This window comes from Branchiostoma lanceolatum, chromosome 3, assembly GCF_035083965.1.
Source record: "Branchiostoma lanceolatum isolate klBraLanc5 chromosome 3, klBraLanc5.hap2, whole genome shotgun sequence".
Taxonomy (NCBI): Eukaryota; Metazoa; Chordata; class Leptocardii; order Amphioxiformes; family Branchiostomatidae; genus Branchiostoma; species Branchiostoma lanceolatum.
The window spans coordinates 7,664,355-7,686,112 of record NC_089724.1 but is presented as its reverse complement, the minus strand read 5'-3'; the positions used below and the strand labels follow the sequence as shown (position 1 = coordinate 7,686,112).

Genomic DNA, 21,758 nt, shown 5'->3' with positions numbered 1-21,758 from the left:
CGCCTTGCTGCCTATGGTCAGCGCCTAAGTTAGATCATTTCGCCCCCCTCCCCATGGCAGTGAATCGCCAAGTTTTCATGGTCAAGGTCACGTTTCATAAATCATCCGATCAACAACTTTAAAATGAATATCATACTGTGAAACACTCGCCGTTATCGTGATTACAGGGTAAAACTTTTCTTTGCTTTCTATGGGTGACGTTAATCATACCGCCCCCTCCCCATCGCAGTGAATTGCCAAGTGGCAAGTTTTCATGGTCAAGGACACGTCTCTGAAATCCTCTGGGCAATAACGTTAACATTGTATTTTGAAACACTTTGAGATGCCGGGATTACAAGATTAAACTTGTCTGTTCGCCTTGCTTTCTATGGGTAACGTTAGATCATCATCTAGCCCCCCTCTCCGTCAAGTTTTCATGGTCAAGGACACGTCTCTGAAATCCTCCGGTAAACAACGTTAACATTATATTGTGAAACACTTGCCGATATCCGGATAACAGGATAAAACTTGTCTGTTCACCTTGCTTTCTATGGGCAACGTTAGAACATCATACTGCCCCCCTCCCCATCGCAGTGAATTGCCAAGTGGCAGTTTTTAGAAAATGTTGGGTGCCAGGGGCAACTACTGATAGAGTATGACGCTAACAAAGGGATTTAGCTGATTTAGGCTGGTAAAATCAGCGATTAAGATTTTTATCTTAAGATGAATTTCAATGATTCATCCATTCCTTGGGCCAGGTAAAAAAAGTAGTTTTCGTACTTCACTTGTTACATGACCATTAACATGTCTGCAAAATTACCGAAATGTATCGAAATGTATCGAGCCGAAGAAGATATGGTGTTGCCATGTTTGTGAGTTGAATTGCTGCAGTTTGACATTCCCTTGTAATCACAACACCTTTCTGTGTGAGCGGCCTTCGCACTGAACAAACTGGAGCAAACGAACCTTTCTGTCAACACAGCACACAAACAGGTGTGCTCACTCTAGAAAATGTATTTTACGTTACGCTGACTCGAATAAACTCAATACAAGTTATTCTAACCTTCTACTATTTCACTGAAATACATCAGAGATACATTTTATATTTATTTATTTTACTGACTGAAGTGCTGGTATGAGATGAACGGTGTTTTGATTTTGGTGCGTTTGCCAGCGGTTTTCAAACAACCTGCCTGTGAGCACAACAATCCGGGCGGTGTTGACACGTGTTCCCATCAATCACCGAGTGGAGAGTTTGTGCCACGCAACATTTACCTGACAAATGGGACAAATGGGAATAAATGTTCTTTGTCAGATAATTACCTAGACGATGAAGGGTGAACAAACGGCGGGCTGGGGCCGGGGCCAGAGAGGGAACCGTGGTCCAAGCTTTCGGTAAATACTGCTGCGGGCGCACAGCGGAGAGGGGGCACTGACACACTGGGCAAACGGCGTGGATAGCGTTTTCTTTGGACCGCGGAGGACTTCCTGAACCGGACAGCCATCTTTTCAGTTAATCAACAGGTGGCCCTCTATCCAGGTGGAGCAACAGGTGGGACGAATGGCGGCAGGTGCGCCTGTGTAGCCGCTCTACAGGTGTGTAGCTCGCCACCACCGACTCTGCCGTAGCACAGGTGCGATACGGAAAATGTTTCGCCGGACAATCGTACGTTTTTACCTACCGATTCGAAGTTGGGACTTAAGCGGAGGGACGGACTAGTCTGCCCGGCGCGAATCGCTGAAGGATGGCGGTGGAAGACTGTATTCGCTGCGTCAAGTGTTTGCTGTTCGCCTTCAATGTACTGTTTTGGGTGAGTATCTCGGCTGTAATACCTTCTATAGTGACACTAGGGCGAGTGTTTAGGGCCTAATACCGTCTCCAGTGGTCTAAAGCCGGGTTCGCGAGGAATTCAGGGGACTGTTGTGTACGGCGCGGGGCTTTTGAAGGTGTGTGAACTACAGATTTGGGGATCAGGCCGTAACGCAATGGGACTGAGCAGATCAGATTTAATGCGATTGTTCTAAAAGAAACAGACCAAGCTTATCATTGACTACCTGTTCTGAACACGTTCTAGTGCATGCTACATTGTAGCCTTTGGTGACAGTGGACCGTAAGAAGGGCAGAAAAACACATTCCTATTGCATTATGAAATATTTAGAAATTCAATCATTCGTAAGATTAGAAAATAAATATCAATATGCGCAATAGGAGAGACGTAATAGACAAATAACTTTTATCCTTTGATTTACGCATCGATGGGGTCAACGTGTAGCAGTTCTTATAAAATGTGTTTAGGGAGGGAAAATTTTCATACAGAAGAGTTTTGCAACAGCATCCACCTGTGTTTAAAAGTAATCGAACCGGAGTGTTTAGGAAGAGACAACAAGTGTGCAAATACCTACAACTGTGTTAAACAAAACATAACGCTGTCCAAGAAGCGTAAGGTTACAAATATTTCTAAATACACAAAGGAACAGGTTAAGCTCCCAGGTGTGTCGTGGCTCGCACTTCCTCTTGGTTCCAGGCCCACCGTGGTGTGTGGGAATCGAACCAGGGTCCTGATTACCCAAGCGTGTGATCTGATAATCGCCTTGCGTCTAATGGGACTTAGATTACTGGTGTGGTTGTACCAGAGCCTCCTTTGTGTACCTAAACAGTCGAAACATCGTCGAATGTTCTTCTCACGATGATTTGTTATTTCACGTATTTATATCACACTTCTAGGTAAGTGTGAAACTTTGTGTAAGTTAGTGATGATCATGAGAGTGGTCGTTAATATGCTTATGTGCATACAGAGATTTTTTTTTTAAATGGCTCTCAACAAACTAATAGTATATCTTTATTCATATGGAACAGAAAGTCATCCTGGTCATAAATTGAACAATCCAGAATGTTGAAATCACGACTGCGATATTTTGGAGGTTGGTTGCCAAAACACAGTGTCAGTGAATACAACCAAGGTGTTTTTAACATGTCATAAGTCGATTATAAAAAGCTTTGAAAGAAAGCTAGGCTTTACAGATTTGTAATAATTTTCCTCGATCTACCCTCGGCCGACCACTCATCTTGAGCTCGAGGATGGTGGAAGAAAAACAACAGGGGTCGAGATCGAGCTACGACTGTTCAATTGATTTGCACACAAGACTTCAGTGCACCGGCGCAAATGGATGACAAATTAATATCCAAACATGAAAGGTTTACCATTTGATTCGTCTCATTCCTTCACGGGGGTCGATAGTAATTTTCTTGTGTATTAGTTATTTCTCCTTTCTCAGGAAGGTTGTCAGATTGGGATTTCATCGCTTCGCGTTTGGTTGTGTTCATAGTTTGGTGAAGTCGTCGACACAAGAACACTGACTAAAAGAACATGGCGGCCACATTGTCGTATGCGTTCTTTAGAGTGCCTCTACTGCGTTTGCAAGAGGCCCTTCTGTCATCTTATGTCAAAACAGGATAGGTGTTTTAAAAACACAGCACAGGCCTTGGCTTTTTAAACCACTGGAACGTTTGTGCAATAGGGTTATGAGATAGCCAGGTCACCTGCACTGCCACCATACATCCAAAACGATCTATCCGCGCTCTTGTACAAACATCTTTGTCCGTGAAAACAGTACCCCTGTTGAACTAGCCCACGCATCAATTCAGGCCCTGTCACTTGTAAATCTACGGCCAGCAAAATAGACCATTGTCAGCTACATGCTGCACTTAATTTTATCTCTTTTGTCCTACTGTCAGGTATTGAAGCCCTGAATTTTCTACCCTTTTGGTCGACAATGCCCGTTCTTGGCAATTGAAAGAGACACACTTGAGGCTTGTATCCACCTTTGGTTTGACAATGAGGCCTGTCATGGTGGTTAAATTGTGCCGACATTCGAGCAGGTGGTGGAATTAAAAAACGTACATCGACCATTCTACCGGCGTGACACCTCATTTGCAGTGACGTCAAATACGCATACTGAACATATTGCACTGTTTGCTTCCAATCGTTATCAATTCCAAAAAGCTTTACTTTCATTATTATACTGACTGCGCAAATCTAACGTCAACATTTCTTTTCTTGAGGTTAATCAAACTATAATATGTATGATGACTATTGACATCTCGTGGTGTTTTGTACAATGTACAGCCAAAAGCAAGGCCTACAAGAAATACCTCACATATTCAGTGATCTAGAAGTCTAACGGTGGGGGATATTCATGTCGACGCTATTCCAAAGCTATTCTAGAAATTTGTTAAAAAATGACAAAGTTTATTTTGCCCTGAATGGTACTTGCTAAGCTCTGACTTGTTTTTGATTCCGGCATACCATGCGCGTTATGTCACACCAGCATGTGACGCATGTGCATGTTAAAATCTGAGGATCTTGAAAGATTTCCAAAGTTGAAAATGCTCTACATTGCAATGTATAGATTTCATAGCTTTTAACTATGGATACCACTAAGAACAGAACATATCTGTAGCTACATAACATGTCTGCATTCCTTTGCAAAAATGTCATGCAAAACTTGACTGTAGAACGTATGGGTTGGGACTGTATCTTAAACAGGGAATGAAATAATCCACGATTTCCAAAAATAATGTTTCACAGTAAATTGTTCGTCTAAGCTAACTGAAGGAATAACAATTCCCAACCGTTTTTGACAAGTCTGTGACAGGACTGTGTAGAGCCAAGGCGTCGGGTTGCATGACCTGGAATCAAATCGGAACAAGTTACGCTACATGTCTTCTGAATAGATGATTGGACGCCGACGTCAGCCGAGCGTAACCGACGCACACCGATGATATCCGAGTCGCAACGATTCCCTTCCAACCTTTCCTCAGGTTGAAATCAGATAGACAGCTTTTTAAAAGGACTCAATTCAGCTCAGACTCAAGTCTAGAATTTATTTATGTACATACACAACTCCTTAATCGTTTGCAATTTCATCAAAAAAATTCGAAGACTTTCGAAAATGTACGAAAGAAGTGCTAATTCAAGATTCTAATTGTGAAGCAGGATTGTAGTCATATGTTTTGCAAAATTGACACAGCGATCAGTCATCCTCATCACCATCTATTTGGAATTTTCTACTATACTAACATGTAGTGCGTAGTCGTGACACACATTCGGTCACTCTCACAAAACCAACTGTCCCTCCCTCCTTCAGTGTTGTTGTTCAACGGGTGACTCTTCACACAGTGCGTCCGCCCAGTTGACAGTGCTGTAGGACGTCACGGGACACGTAGAGTAAAGGGATCAGGTAAAAGGGCTGCATTATTGGAGCAGAAACACTTCCTCCCCCGCTGAAAGAGCATGCCCTTTTCATGACGTCTATCCGTAGGCGTAAAGGTGAAAAGGCTTATGAACCGGCTGCCCACTGGACATAACATCTACACGAACTAAGTACGTGTAGATGTTATGTAACTAACACAATTTCGCCAGGGTACATAATTCCGCCACCCTGAAATTGAAAAGATACGTCCAAACAGCTCTCCAACCTAACATTCCCCAGTATAATGCACTCCTGTAAATCTGAATTATGCATACCTATGGGTGCTGGACTAGAGATCTCTCAAACACACCGTTTTTCAAAGTGGCGGATTTATGTAACCCGGCGGATTAATGTTAATGGACGTTACCTATTCGTAGCCACAAAAGGTCTCTAATGGTTGCCGGGGGAGAGTTCATTAAGATCATAGATGGGGACCAAAATATGATTTTTACGGACGGAGGATTGACTTTGTGCTTTCACTGTCACATGCACAGTGTTCTTCTATTCAACTGTAGTGCGAAATGTTTCCCAGTTGCTTCTCTTCTGTAGCAAACTCTGATATGTTTCATAGTTCCTTATATTTTAGGAAACATTTTTTCTTCAAATAGTTGTTCTCTCCATCCTTCTCCATTTGCGCCTATCATTATATCTCATGTTTCGCCATGATTAATTAATTGATCAGACACAATGGTTCAAGTGGGGCCGACGTGCCTCCAGCCAAACATTCCTCTTTTCGCCATTTGTTACCATTACGCTAGTCCTCGGAGTTTGGTGGATTTGCTTGGCAAACTTTGTTCTGTTACAATATTTGTCTTCACTTCATGAGGTCGCGCGCGTGTTAGAGGTCAAATGAAGGTTATACAACGGACTATGTAGACTTTTATACACGGTGTTATCATATTCAAACCTCGGGTTTACTTATAAGATAGCTGTGTACAAGGTGCCGTTGTTCTTAAGTTGTCGCTAGATAGAATTGAAAGCTGAAACGTTATCAAAATGTTTTTTTTGTAATCATGAACATAAAAATGCAGTTATGAATCTGTGAGTGCTTTTAATTTTTCGTTTGGTTCAATGTGTTCGATCTGTGCTAAAAAAGAGAAATGTGCTGTTTCCATTTTCAACGTAAATACATTGTCTGGTGATAAGATTCCATAAAATAAACGTTTTCTTCTCTTTTCATATCATATCATATCATATCATATCATATCAAATCAATTTTTTATTGAATAGGAACAAAATGATTCCGCCCGGGATCGAACCGGGGACCTTCTGCGTGTTAGGCAGATGTGATAACCGCTACACCACGGAATCTTTTCGATGCCAGTGACCATTCCGACATGGATACAAAGTACCCCATAGCGAGAATTTGAAATATCATCAATTAAAAGCACGTGCACTTTTAAAGTTGACAAAAAGTGATTAGATAAACCTGATATGTAGCTATATGGATACATCACAAAGGAAACACTTTTCTGCTACCGTTCTTGTTACGATATGGTATTGGGGAGGTCAGAATCTGAATCTATATTTACACTTACATGACCTCCATCTATTTTGGTAAGTGTGATGGGGCCTACACAAGGCTACATGTATCAAAGGACTTCAACTAACACTTTGTTGAATTGAATTTCTGTATATTTGATGCAAGTTTCAAGTCATTGACACTTATATAGATTTTTAAGTATAAAAATGTTTCATGGTATATATTTACTCATGATTTTTTTCAGACGGTTTTTAACTGTCCATCGCTTCTAATAGTATGATACATGTATTGTAGATTAACCATGGTACTCTCTGTTACGACGATTCATGATCAAAAGGGAAGCGCAAAGAAAGAAAGTTGCTAGCAAGGGCTCCAATTTTATTTTCAACTCCCACTCATGGAAAAAACATCACACAACTCCAATCGACCCAGGGCTTGACATTTTGTCTGTTTGAATTGCGGAGTGTTTTGTTGGGCTGACGCCAGATTCTCCAGCTCGACATTTGGAACAAGAACCTCTTGTCTGTAGGTCAAAGCTTCGAGTGTTCTCAACCACTTGTGGTATCTCCCGATCTAGATTTGATTGACAGGTTCAACTTACAACTGACGGAGAGGTCGTCGTGTGGGTATATTGGCACGTTCAGGAAAGAAGAAGAATTTTATTGCACGACAATTGTACACGGTACAATGTATGGCAACAACTATCAAACATAGTACAGAATAGAGGTATAGAATAAAACTTAACATACTAATTATTAGATGAATTAAGACTAGCATAAGTCTTTGATATATTGTTACGATCGAATGGGGATTTTCGTTTTTTTCACGAAACAGTCTTTTATATATCTCACCTATTGTTGTGGGGTTTTGTTGCATTTAAAGATATATTCAAATCTGTCTGTACTATCGAGACTCTTAAAATCTGTTGTACTTGATTTGAGAAATATGAATAACTTATTACATAAAAATAATTTCTAGAGCATTCCATGACAAAATTAAAATTCATATTCAATTTGTTTTGGACAAGGATTCGCGCACCATCCCGCACAATGACGTGGTCGTCGATCGGGACGACTGCGTCTTAGAAATGGAAAGACAGGGGGGACTTATCTTAGATCTTTCTTGGATGGAAGCTTCCCTACCCTTTCTGTTGCTATGGCGACGTGAAAGGTCATTCTAGCATGTCTTATCTTACAGTCTTATCCTCCTCTCCGTTCCCGCTATCGTTTACAGATTTGCCTTCATGTATACCTAAGATATGATGTAACAGATATGATATCCGTTGCTAGGATACTGTACGCAGAGCAAATATCACGACTCTTCTGTATTAACGCGAATAGCGTGTCACTTTACGTGTAGTAAATCCCAAATCATCTTCACCGATGTTGTGCCCTTGGAAAAGGCACTTTTCACTACTTTCCCCACTCCACCCAGGTGTAAAAAATCGGTTATTTTTCTCTTTACGTGATAAAAATAAGTCATACAAACTTGACTGCAGTGGCACGTCGTCCTTTTTTGTCCAATAGCAGAATAAAAAAAAATCATATTCACTTCTCATTCTTATACATTTTTTTATTGTTGCTCATTTTTCTATCTTGTAGCTTCTTAGGCACGGAAATTTGTGTGTGTGTCTTTTTTGTCTTTTTGTGTGTTAGGAACAAAGGTCAATGAGCACTGGTGGGTGCTTCAGGTTTTGACAGCTGGTGTCTTGGTTGAACGGCGTGTTTTTGTAGGCGAGAGCGTCTCCCGTGAAGACAGCATCAACTGTCCGGACAAACGTCCCTCTATCTGCACACCTGTGTGATTGACGTGTGGATCACACGACACTAGATCATTGTCAAGATAAAACTTTACCACACAGAATGGTTTATGTTGTTAGCCATACGAGGGTTTCATCTCACAGCTTTAGGGGTATGCATGGAAGCATAAGTTCGAGAAGAGTGGAGTTGGGATGGATAGCGTCGTATGCCGTAATGGTTATCGTGTTGGACCCAGAATCAAGGGTCTTGGGGTAGAACCCCTAACATGCCTCGACGTTGTGCCCTTGGAAAAGGCACTCAACACGACTTTCCTCACTTCACTCAAATGAAAATGAGTAGCTAGCTTCGGTTAGGGACGACCATTGGATAGGACGTCAAATGGAGGTCCCGTATTTGAGGAGACCCACACCTCGAGCAAGTTAAAGAACCCACCACACTTATCGAAAAGAGCAGGGGCCCTTCCTGGTGCGAGTTGATCAAATCAGAATGTGTTAGAGCTGTACTGTAAGAGGAAAAATTGATGAGATGCATGTTTCAATTTTATAGGGATTTTGCCTCGTTTTTCTTGCATGCCGTTGGAATTAGAAACACGAAAGGGCGCATTTGCATGACACCCTGTGAAACTATGCCATTGTTTCCTGCCATGCGTCATCCGGTAGACATCCAAAACGAGTGGTAAAGGAGGATGTTATCGCCTGCAGGTTACGTCAGGGTGACATTTTCCCGCCAAAATACCTGCGTTGCGAACATTACTCCCTCGCATCCATTGTGAGTTTCTACAACACCCTTCCTATCGTGTGAGGCCAAATCGCTTTTCGATGACCCCGCACACAAAGAGCACCCCAAGGTTGTTTTAGAAACGCTCCTTACAGCGTAGAGAGGTTTCTGGTAATGTTGAAAAAATGACGAGAACTTGAGACGAATGTCATACAGATTCTACAATACTCAAGTGACATATAAATAACATAGACTGACGTGTGACTTGGTAACGAGAGAGAACTTCCTCACACAAACTTCTTTACTTCTTTTTGTTCGTTTTAAGTGTCAAGGACGATTTTGTTTTGAAATCACCTCTGCACAAGATCTTGATTGATACAATTATCTTCAAGCACCCTTAAGCTTTTGTCACCATCTTGATTGTCCGGTTTTCACTAGAATTGATATAAATGCTTGTCGTGTGACAATGCCCGTTGTGTCCGTTAGGCGGCTGCAGACGTTTAACCAACGGGCTCACATTTCGCCGAGCGGTCAGTTGATCGCTTGGAATTTAAATCCAAGTAAAATTTAGCGAAAACAGTCCTAAGTACCTATTGTGCCAACAAGATTCTCCGATAAGCTTCACGATAGCTTAACTCTTGTAGAAACCATATTGGACCACAGGTTTGCACTTTTAAGTGCTGTCAATGGAAGTTATTTCAAACGTTTGGTGTATTCCTTACTTCCTAAGGCTCTCAGATCAAGACGATAGTTGTCCACGCTTCTCACTAAAACAAAGTGGACGTACCCTGAACCCGAGAACAGGCTACAGCGTCACTGAGTCTGTTCGCTAGCTTGAGGGGAGAAGGTAATTAGGACAATCTTCCAACAAATTAGAAATTGATTTAGATAAGGCTGCCGACCTGTTCAACACACATGGGGGTAGCTATTCCCCCTCCCCCTGATCCTGCACAGAGGATTCTGAAGCATACACTGTAGGGCGTCTAACCCAGTTAGCAGAGGTCCTTTCGATTTTCTGTGTGTAGTCATGTTTTGATTATCATTCTCCTACTTTCCAAGTACTTAATCTTGCTTTCACTCTGCTGTAGCTCTCCTGCAACGGATTTAAGATTTAAGATTCGAACTTTGCAACTGCCACTTTGATAATGATTATTAAGCATTCTAGCACATTGTTGAGCTGTGAGCAAAACGTGATCACCCCACGTACTATCCTTAGACAATCAGCAAACCTAATCACAGTTTCAGTCTTAAATCGAATTGGTTTCAAGACGTGCAGGATCACAAGGTACTTCAGTAATCTCAAATATCATTAAGTGTGGTCCTGAGAAATGTGTTGTGATTAGTCTCGGGGTGGTAAATTCGAACAATTCGATTATTCTGCGCAGTGATTAAAGCTAAGCCTCCTCGTGTGGTGCTCGCCGAAATGCGCGGATCGCCTTTTATTTTGTAATTATGGCTGAAAGCACGAGTCTTCCCACACAAGTATTTCAGTACTACATAAAACATGAGGTACGAAAATGTAGTCAAGTGAAACAATATTACCGCAAACACAGTTGACAGTTAGATAAAGGCATGCTGCCGTCACAATTCGAAACAACACCTCACTGAGTCATAGATGGCTAGGAAACTGGTTAGGCCAGGTGTGTTCCGTAGAATGGAATGTTGTTGGGAGAATTTCTGAGAAATAGCAATGTTTGCCTCCAGAACCCAAGCCATTTGTGCCTTGTCAGATTTTTCGACAAGCGATCTTACTATAGGCTCAATCACTTACAATACATCTATCTACTCACGTTCCAAGGGGACAATGCCAGTCTGCAACCCTAGCTTGTTTGATTTAGTTGGGATTATTTCTAATACTCACGGCAATTACTTAGGATAATCCCGTACAATTCCCTGTTAAAACCACCTGAGATTCCTACCTTTGTCTCTATAAACAACAAGTGTTCTGTTCTGTACATGAATAGAGCCAATTTCGTTCCATGAAGAGGAAAATGCCCAAGTGGAAAACATTGAAACAGCACGTTTGTTCCAGTGAAATTTGTAAGAATCCGCCATATTGGTTTCAGACGACGTGATCAGTCGTGTTACAGGGGATTTTGGAATTCGAAATTGCCTAAGTCTTCCTATATAATATAGGGATAACTTTATTGCACGACAATTGTACACGGTACAATGTATGGCAACAACTATTAAACATTGTACAAAATGTAGTTATAGAATAAAACTTAACATCCTAATTACTAAAAACAAAACAAAAAAACAAGGGCTAGCATAAGACTCTGATATAGTGTTACAATCGAGTGGGGCTAATAATGAGTTTCGTTTTTTGTCTAATAATAAAGCAGTCTTTTAACTTAAATATTTAGCTATTTTGGAATTGTGGGAGCTGTTGCATCTAAAGATATGCTTAAATTTGTCTGTAGCGTCGAGTCTCTTAAATTCGGTTGTACTTGATTGAGAAATGTTAATAATCTATTACGTAAAAGATCATATCTAGAGCATCCCATGACAAAGTGAAATTCGTCTTCAATTTGCTTTGGACAAAATGGACAAAACCTTTGGTCACGTAAAAAGATTCAGTTGTGTAACTAGCTCGTATCTTTTTCGGTGAAAAGTTCAAGATAATTTGAAGTGGAGCCTCTTCAAGTCACCACCATGCGATAAATGTTGGTCAACAAGGCAAAATATGTTCAACATAAAACCTAGGACACTTTATGGCATATATCATGTCTTTTATAAAAGCTATTTGTCTGGATTTCTGGCGAACTGACACTGACTTAATCTCCTCTATCTTCATGTGCTACGGATACAAAGATGCACGTACAACACACCAGTTTTACGACCAAATACCGCAGACTAGTGTGATTTACAATGCGGGGCATTTTTACTCATTGTAAATTATTCAGCACGACACGGAAGAGCAATGTAGCGGGGCCATTCTGGGGCAACGCACTTAATGGCAGCACAAGAAGCACGGAGTAAAGCCATATATTATAGTCTAGACAGGGACACAGAGGATCGTGTAAAACCCCTATGTTGCTCAAAACTTTATGGTACCTAATAGAGTATCATAAATCAGAGAGCATAAATGGAAGCGGGGAGCAAATCCACGTTGTGTGAGAGCAACAGGAAAATCCATCCATTGTGGTGTGACGTTAACCTCCATTAACATTAATCCGCCGTGTTACATAAATCCGCCACTTTGAAAAACAGTGGGTTTTAGGGATATCTAGTGCAGCACGCCCAAGTTATGTACAGTTTAGATATACAGGAGGGCCTTATACCGTGGGACGTTGGGTTGGGGATCTGTTTGGACGTATCTTTTCAGAGTGGCGGAATTATGAAAGTTTATTTGGAAATTCCTGCCCGTAGGCTGATTGCAAGACTACATGTACGTGTTACATGTAACACGGAGTGGACTGACAGACAGTGATGAGCAATATAACATATGATTACTCTAGTTTTAACTACTGACACTAAGTTCTAACTTATTGGGTTCGGCTTCTTTTGCCGAGACAGTGGAAGACGAATGATCCCACTTATTGTGTAATGTGTGGGTTTTGTGATGTTAAGAGGAGAGTAGTTTTCTTTTCGTCTGTAAACGTGGAGAAATAAGAGTAGAAAATTGTGGCCTCTTTAAAAAGCTCAGTTCTTTCGTTAACGTTGAAATTAATGTTATTTGCATTTATACATAAATCTACATGTATATATCCATACTCTGGTGGAATTGATTATGTCAGTAGATGTTAACCTTATGTGAAGGAAAGTTATGTTCTTTTCCAAATAAAAGATTCAGACTAGATGCTATGGATAATAATGACTGTGGATGATTGGATCGGATTTAGATTCACGGATATTTCCACATTTCGTCATTCAAAAGGCTAATGTTCCAGCTTTATATAACACAATCACCAAGGCATCTAATTGAAGGTAGTTTTTGCCATATGTCACGTTCAGGCTCTATACACCACATCTCACGATGCTAAATGTGGATGACAATGTATCAATAACTTCGAGTACAATCTGTATTGACACAACAAAAAGTTCATCGATTTTCGTAAGGTCTAGCTACTACATCCATACAAACAGGTGGATACAAATGGATTAGCTTACGAATGGGTATAAGAATATATCAACAAGTTGAGTTTAACATATAACATGTCATAGAGTTGACATAACGTTGGTAACAATTACTACAGCTAGAGTGATAGAATACAGTTTGTTGAAAATCACAACACTTGTTTTGCGATAAATCTTCCGAAACATTCGACTCCGCGTCAACTCAATTAGAAGGACCTGACTCAATATACCTTTATGATAGTGATCATTTACCGACTGACAGGTTTTCATGCTTAAGCAGTGTGCAATTCAAATAAATTCATCAATCTTTTTCAACCCTCGTGACGCTTTGGTACAATCTAACTGTTATTTACTGTGTTCGCGTCCTTTATAAAGACGTCATGATGTCTATGGTATGCCAACAATCACTGTGTGTCATAAAACAGAACGGTGTGTTTGAAACAAACACCACTGACGCGTAATTGTAAAGGAGTAAAGTTTGACTGAACTGTTGTCCTGTCGACGCACATATAGCTATGCTATCACAACATCTGCAAATGTGTTATTCATTACTCGGACAATCAATCAAAACGGATAGGAGTAATCGGAAATAGATCTGTTGGTATAAGCTGTGTGTAAAATTTGCAGTTAATGTTTATGCAGGTGGGTCACTGATGCAAATTCTTTCTCCATACTATAAATAAAGTCAATTTCAACTGTACTTCAGGCCGTGTGAATTGTAATTTGATATTTGAGCCTTTCTATTAGATTTGAAGACTCTTATACAAAATTAATGATGCATGATACACACGGTACATGATATAGGCGTATGCATATCGGATGTAAGAAAAGAGAAAATAGAAACTTTCTCTTGACTGCGAAGCTTTCCTGGCAAGAATGGTTGCGTGTTCGAAAACAAGGCAGTATCAGTATTAGACTAAGTCATATTTCCACCCAAAATTCTGCTAGGATATTTTTGGTACATTCAACAGAAAATCGGGTGTCGAGCCTAAAACCATTGCAGAATTCAGAGCAGTGCCTGTTTGAATGGACCTTTAGACTGCGTGCCCCTCTTGTGGCAACGTGGACTTTGAATAGGAATGCCTCAACAACACCTCCCAGCATATCACCCAAACACCTCTTGTCAACATTGTAAGGTAAATTAAGTTATCTAAGGGGCCATCGTAAAGCAAACTTGCGTAAGTAGTTTTGTTCTCTAGTGGTGCAAACCACAGAGAACCTGTGGCTCTCGTTGTCTCCAGTGTCAGTGGACCAAATTTCCTGCTCTGCCGGCCTCACCTGGCAGTCATGTCGTATTGAGGTCACTAGGAGGCACAGAATAGCGGGACGGGGACACCTGCTCTAGATCTAGCAAACCCTACATATTAGGCGACTGCATTTGACACAGTTGTTGCAAGCTCATACCTTTGAGCTTCGAATTTTAACTTCAAGAAGAGCTAGATAATTGTGTAGGTCTCTGATCTAAAACAATCTGAGACGTTTTCTGTATCTTTTTGTATCCTTTTCCGTATCTTTTTGTATTTGTTTTGTCTCTGATCTAAAACAATCTGAGACGTTTTTGTATCTTTTTGTTTCAAACGCATCTAAACTTTGTGAACGCTCTAAATGTAGTATGAATATGTATGTATGATGTATGTATGTATGTTTGTATACATCTTATTTTGATCCGTAGAAAGATGCATTGAATTTATTTTACTTGCTCATATACGTAACATTGACTTATCAATGTTAAGTTTCACCAGAACCGTTACGTTCTTGCAAACTTTCCAAATCTCGGCCCAAGCGACTCGTCTGGAGTGTACGCGGTGTGAACATGTTGACCTGTGAAAGTCGCACATATCAATCATCCCCGGGCGCCACCACGCACTCAGCCTGTTTACTTACATAATCTTGTCAACAGAGCCGGAGAATGCGCGGACTGTGCGGTGTGCAAATGTTTGCCCTTGTTTTTGACGGACGTCGTCATGGCGGTGGGGGTGGGGAGATGACAGACCGTGACGTTGTGCAGTATTTTGTGCCATTCAAACAAAGTGAACCCTCTCGCCGGAAACTGAGAAACACATGAACTTTACGGTGGTGCCGTAAATCATACGCGAGGCTCAGCTATTGTTGGGTATTTGGTGAAGGCTGTCGCAATAAAAATATTCTAGATCACTATCTAAGATGGCCTACATTATGTGTATCAGACGTGACCAAGTTGTACCAAGGTTGTACCAATGATGTGTAAAGGTATAGTAGCCTCCCAGTCCAAAATATGCAGTGTTCAGGGTTTGCTTCAAGGGCACGACAGATTCACCATCTCAGCAATAATCATGCAAATAAAGCAGCAACATAACAAACTTTATTGCACAACAATTGTACAAGGTACAATGTATCACATTTTCTGCTACATAACAGCAAACATTCTATGAGGCTTATCTGCCTTATGAACGACTATGTAGTATCAAAGTAAAAGTGTAGTATCAAAGTAAAAGTCCTCCCCGTGCTACACATAACGTGTATAGCGACGCCCATCAATGATGAGACTGCCTTTGGGCCACACAACTTGGTGCAGGTCACTAGTTGTGATGTGTGCATGTGTGTTCAGTCAACTTCTATTCTCTTTTCCACATGCTGAGTGCTGGTTATAACTAAGAAGAGTGCAAACGGCTATGTAGTATGGGAACAACAAATTCCAATGTTCCAATACAGACTCCTCAAACTGATGTATCTTTTCAGATCATCGGCCTGGCCATCGTGGCGGTGGGAACCTGGGTGCGGGATCACGTGTCCGCCCTGATTAGCATAGGGGCGGTGATGGAGGACACTGGCGGAGGGTACTTCGTGAACGTGTACTACCCCGTCATCGTGACCGCCTCCTGCGTCATGATCCTGGTCGGCTTCCTGGGCTGCTGCGGCGCCATGACGGAAAACCCCGCCTTGTTAGGAAAGGTAGGAAGGCGTTTGTCCGACCAATAGAAAGTACGTTCACAAATGACGTCATAGTTATAAATAGTCGCCACCAAGTCGGTGGGTTTGATGGATCCAAGATGGCGACCGATAATCTAATGTGTTCGGTTCACAAATGACGTCATAGTTATAAATAGTCGCCACCAAGTTGGTGGGTTTGATGGATCCAAGATGGAGACCGATAATCTAGTGTGTTCAGTTCACAATTGACGTCACAGTTATGAATAGTCAACGCCATGTTGGTGGGTTGGATGGATTCAAGATGGCGACTGCTCATTCGGAGCACATCCGTGCAGAAAAACGTTTCCAATGAAAAATATTGATAGTTTCGTGCTTCTTCCATAGTTGCATACAATGCATGTATCATTTACAAATCCCAGGCAGTGAGGTTTGCCATGAATAATTAACAGGTTGCCCCTAAAGACCGTAGATGAAGATAGACAAAGTAGACTGAAATGATACTCATATATCTGTATCAATATCCTAATCTACTTCTTCATATCATACATAGCCTGTGTTGTAGTAAGCCTAGGACTACATTATGATCATTTCTAAGATTTTCTTTTTGTTGTTTCAGTTTCTTGTTTGCTTGATGCTGATATTTTTCGTTGAGCTTGGCGGTGGTTTGTGGGCGTACAAACACCCAGATGAGGTAAGTGCACACCAAGTCTACCTTCTAAATTTTTCTATTGGTTTAGAATGTATATAGACTTGTTATGCAAACTTTTAAATGCCTACTTATGGCATCGAACTAAGATACCATAACAAAATACTTTAAGGCTTTAGTTGTTGCCGATGCCACGATATCATTAATCCGTCGGCACACTGTGTTGTATCGGGATTGTTTGTTGGGTTAAAAGCAGTCAAGTCCATGTTTCGCATCTCATCCATTCTTGTTGATGGCCATCTACTGCTATATAACGTCACTGCAGCTGGCCACATTTCGACTATACGTAGTAAGCCCCTATAACCATGTACACAGTACGAAAGCCGCTAGAACAACTGGATATGTTTTGCAATCAGCTAGACGTTTCAGGTAGCATCCGTCTCTTTCGTCAGTGACTGCGGATGCTATCTGAAACCTATGACCGTTTGCAAAACTAATCCAGTTGCTTGAGTAGCTTCTGTGTTGTGTATCTTATTACCTGGATATCTAACGTCGATGTAAGGCAATCAAAGGGCAAATTATTAACACTTATGACTATGGTAATATATGTTCTCCAGGATCCTTTTCCAAGACGAGATGACGAAGTTGCAATTTTATCGAGAAGATTGAGATTCTATGGAGACAGAAATTATGGTGAAGTCACAAAAGGCTGGGACTTCATACAGAACGAGGTGAGTAAATTAAAAACACTCTTCCTTTGCTTGACGTCTAGAATAAAAATAATTCTTTAAAACTCTACTTGTCTGTCTGTCCGTCTGTCCGTCTCTCTCTCCCCCTCTCCCCCTGTTCCTCCCTCTCCCTCTCTTCTCCTCCCCTTGTGTATATTTCCTTCATACATGCAGGTACATATCATATACAATAATACATACACATTGTATCATCTACATATTGGTTAAATATCTGGTATCTGATTAGAGTAACTTTTGACTCTCAGTGCAGTATGTACGTTCCCAAGTATACTTCTCTTTTACTGAAATACCGACATCCAACCGTTTCTCCCGTGTTTCCTCCAGTACCACTGTTGTGGTATGAACAGTTATCGGGACTGGTACCGGCTCCCTGCCAGGCCCAGCCAGACGTGGGTCCCGGACTCCTGCTGTAGGGTACCGGCGGAGGGCTGCGGCCATCTTGGGAGGGGCGAGGATTACTTCAGTCAGGTGTGCATGTAGTATTTGACTTTTTCTTTTAAAATTAAATGTTTATTTGTGTGTGTATATGTGTGCGGTACGTCTGCAGTAACTATGAGTATCTCTAATTCATGGTCGAAGAGATGTTTAACATAAAATGTCACATACAAATCAATACGCACAAAGTGATTAGTATCCATTTACTTTCTTATACTTTGTAAAATTTACTTGCAATGTACATGTGTGTGTACATTGTGACTGCAGCTGTGTGTCTGTTGCATGCAAGGTGCCTTGAGTCTTTCGTAAGATATCAATAAGAAGTAGGAAAATAATAACCTGATTTTTCCTTTATCCCAACAGGGGTGCAGTTTCTACGTGCTCTCATTTTTCGAAGACAGCAGACAAATAAAAATGATGAAGTGGTTAGGAGTCTCCATGGGGGTTATACAGGTACGACATTAAAGCACCCTGTTGTAAATTTTGATTCATTATATTAATCAGACAACCTTGATATTGTGAAAAGAACGATTAAACTAGCACGTAGGGCATATATATAACATTGGCATTGCAGTTTTAGATCAGCTAGGAGAATAACAATCGCTGACTTTTACGAGGACAAGTAATTTTAAAATAACTTGTCATCGTATTGAAACTCTGTTCTTTTTTCTTTCCCCAGATGATGAGCATGATGCTTACGCTACTACTATGTATCGCTCTGTGCTGTAACAACTTTCGCATGGGGTATTTTCAAGCCGCCTCACGGCCTGTTGACGCCGTCTAGCGGAAAAGCCAGGAACCGCCCCTTTTCTGAAAACAAAGTCGGGAGACAGAGACTCCTTGCTACCTCATTGGTGTACAGTCAAAACTACCAACTTCATGAATAGGAAAGAACAGACTGCAACTATTCAACAAGGAGGACAAGACGTTCTTCGATGCGTGGTACATGGTTTTATATGAGAACACCGTAGCTCAGATATTGTGGGTTCGTTACCAAATGAGTTGGCCAGTTGGACAGCAGGAAACAGCCACCCCCTACATGTAGCTGTTCCAAACCACGCACTTGGAAGGACGCCGATAGGAAACGTACGGCATTCCGTCTAATGTAGAGTGATTCGAATCTGTAGCTATTTATAGTGATTCAAAACGACTCATTCGACAAATGCATGGTTAAATTGTTTTTAGCAGTTCAAAGGTTTGTACAATACTAACATGCAGTATTATTTAACAGCAGTATGTACATTTTGAAGACACATGCTATGTCGATGGAATATCTACATAGCTGTACATATTTGTGAAACGTATTTCAGTTAAGATAACTTTTAGGAGCCCAAAAATGTACTTATGATTAATTTTTATTGTGTCTTGCCAGGAACGTTAACGTTGTTTCTTGAGAAAGTTTGTTGAATTTTTGAGTAGTTCTGAACGTTACAACAGTAACAGTTGCTAACTATCGACACTGCCATACAAAAGGTCTGTATCTATAGTTTCACTCATTTGTCAAAAAGTAATGATGTTAACGTAAGTGCACAGGAATCCAGGAATCAACCTTTGTGGGGGAAAACATCGTGATAATTCCCTTCTAATCATTTTGTATTAATACGAGTGTGCTATACGCTAGCTGCACGCTGCAAAGTTGGCCTGCGCTCGTAAACGCTTGCATTCCAGTGATTCATATGAAGCTACCGTTCAATAGTTTCAAACGTGTTGGTACAAAAGTGCTGCCTCTGCCTTTGTAGAAGTTTGTTATAGACAATCGTGAAAATATGATCTCGTAAAAATATTAAATCACCATGATTCTTTTTGTACTTCGGCACATCATTAGTTACGTCACGAATAGCGTTTTAAAACGCTCTTAGTCTTACGGCAGCTTTCACATTACGTCACTTTTACCGAAGGCACTTGTGAAGCTCATAATAATTCTGCTGTGTAGTCAATCATCATTGTTATGCACAAAACTTACAAAAATACAAATGTAAATACTCCTTCTTTTCCAGCAGTTGTTTTTCTTCACTAAGTTGATTGATGTACTTCTCACAGTGATGGGAATGAATAAAGTTAATTCAGAGAGGCACAGTGAGTTTGAACTATTTCAGAACTGACACGGTGAGGAAAATTGTTTGAATTATCATTAAACGTTCTTAAAAGTATTAAAGATGCTGAATTTAAAAAGTATCTAAACCTCTTTCTGTGCCTTTAAGGATTTGAGCATTTCTAATTCTAAAACGAACTGAGATTGGCATATCAACAAATGATTTGTAACGCGCCTCCAAGCGATCAAGAGCGGTACTGCAGATATGACTCTGACACCGATATTGGTAAGTGATGACCCAAAGTCACTAATTCAGGACAAATGATTAAGTCCATACATCAGAAACTACAATCCGGAGCTCTTATAACGTTTAATCAGAGAGAAAAAATCTTTTATGTGATCATATCTGTTCTGACGACGGGAGGTCAGAACAAGTTGACCCTCTGTAATCAACTGTTATCGGACGGCCTATATCTGAGTCCGGACCAGTAAATGAGACATTGATCTGCTTAGAAGTACTTTGTCATACCAGGCTTACAATATACGTGTTTTTAACATGCAGCTTCAACTACTTTGAGATGCACACATAACATCTCGTAGACTATGTATGACTAATAGCTAAGACACTGTTTCATTGCTATGAGTTGGTCAATGATTTGGTTACATAAAGGAGACAGGAACGAAGGAAACCAAGTACCTTAATAATATGGCTTAAAGAAATGAAGGAGCCTGTGGACAATCTAAGATATGGTGCTCGTTTCGGAACGATATATATATAGTGAAATTGCGACGAAATACAGTCTATCTTGATTTTTTCAAGGGCCAAAAAATTACGTCATGTGTGAATTTGGCAAAATGAAAAAGTAGGGCAACTTCAATCAATATTTGGAAGGGGCTCTAAAACAATATGCCGTTTGCGTGCGCCGTAAGCCTTGTATTGATAATAAATCTGGGTTTATCTAAGTCTACAGATGACCTAAAGGGAAATTGGCTGTTTTAACTACGAGTTAACCACATGTAAGTAAGTACATTAACTGTGTACACAAACTTCATCGCGAGTCACCAGCTATCAAAAGATTGACGAGCACCACATATATGACAGTATGGACGAGATAAGTGGTCTGTATGTTGGACAGTAATTTCAGAAGAACTTATCAACATTCTAATACACGTAGGCTTCTTGGTGGATCGATACAATAACGCCTGTCAGAAGTAATAAATTCTCTCCTTGCTCTTACAAGGCGGATACAATAAGAGAAGCTCATAATTTATTTATATACATGCATTACTAACACAATTTTACACCCTTCCGTCCGCTCGGGGAGCGTTCGGCACTCATCAAACTTTCATCGCCTGCGAGTGTAACATCACCGGAATGACAAATGAACAATAAGCTGAGGTTTTCGTACATCATCTCATAGGTTTGGACAAGAACAAGCTTCTTTATTTCGTGTTAGAAAGGTAATTGACACGCGTTGAGAAAAATTCACAGGCTATATTTTTTAAAAACACTCAGTCAAACTGAAAACGACAATGAAATATGGGTTAATCATGATGTGAGGGTAGGTACCGCCCATAGCCATTGTTTGCACGGTCTGATTGGTACAGAGAAGTCTATTGTGCACTTCTAGGAGCTGGAGATTGTTCAAAGCTAGCGATTTATTACCTGAACGAAATTTGTTTGTTTCTTATGAAAAATGTATGTACAGGTAAC

The 21,758-nt window shown here is 40.7% G+C and overlaps 1 protein-coding gene and 1 non-coding gene across 2 annotated transcripts; one reads left to right on the top strand and one right to left on the bottom strand.

Moving 5' to 3' along the window:
• The first annotated feature begins 1,213 nt into the window (after positions 1–1,213).
• On the top strand, positions 1,214–20,086 carry LOC136429957 (tetraspanin-12-like). Its single transcript, XM_066420140.1, has 7 exons — positions 1,214–1,790; positions 15,991–16,203; positions 16,799–16,873; positions 17,446–17,559; positions 17,902–18,045; positions 18,376–18,465; positions 18,692–20,086. Exons 1-7 carry the CDS (start codon positions 1,725–1,727, stop codon positions 18,794–18,796), a joined length of 807 nt encoding a protein of 268 aa, XP_066276237.1. The 5' UTR covers positions 1,214–1,724; the 3' UTR covers positions 18,797–20,086.
• Positions 6,471–6,543, bottom strand: Trnav-aac (transfer RNA valine (anticodon AAC)). The gene has a single exon. It is a non-coding gene; the product is annotated as a tRNA-Val (tRNA).
• Positions 20,087–21,758: the final 1,672 nt, after the last annotated feature.

Bases quoted from the DNA above. Each gene is read 5' to 3' on its own strand.
- LOC136429957 (XM_066420140.1), top strand. From the start codon at position 1,725: ATGGCGGTGGAAGACTGTATTCGCTGCGTCAAGTGTTTGCTGTTCGCC. The intron at 17,560-17,901 runs GTGAGTAAATTA...TGTTTCCTCCAG, and splicing joins GGGACTTCATACAGAACGAG to TACCACTGTTGTGGTATGAA. The intron at 18,466-18,691 runs GTACGACATTAA...TTCTTTCCCCAG, and splicing joins TCTCCATGGGGGTTATACAG to ATGATGAGCATGATGCTTAC.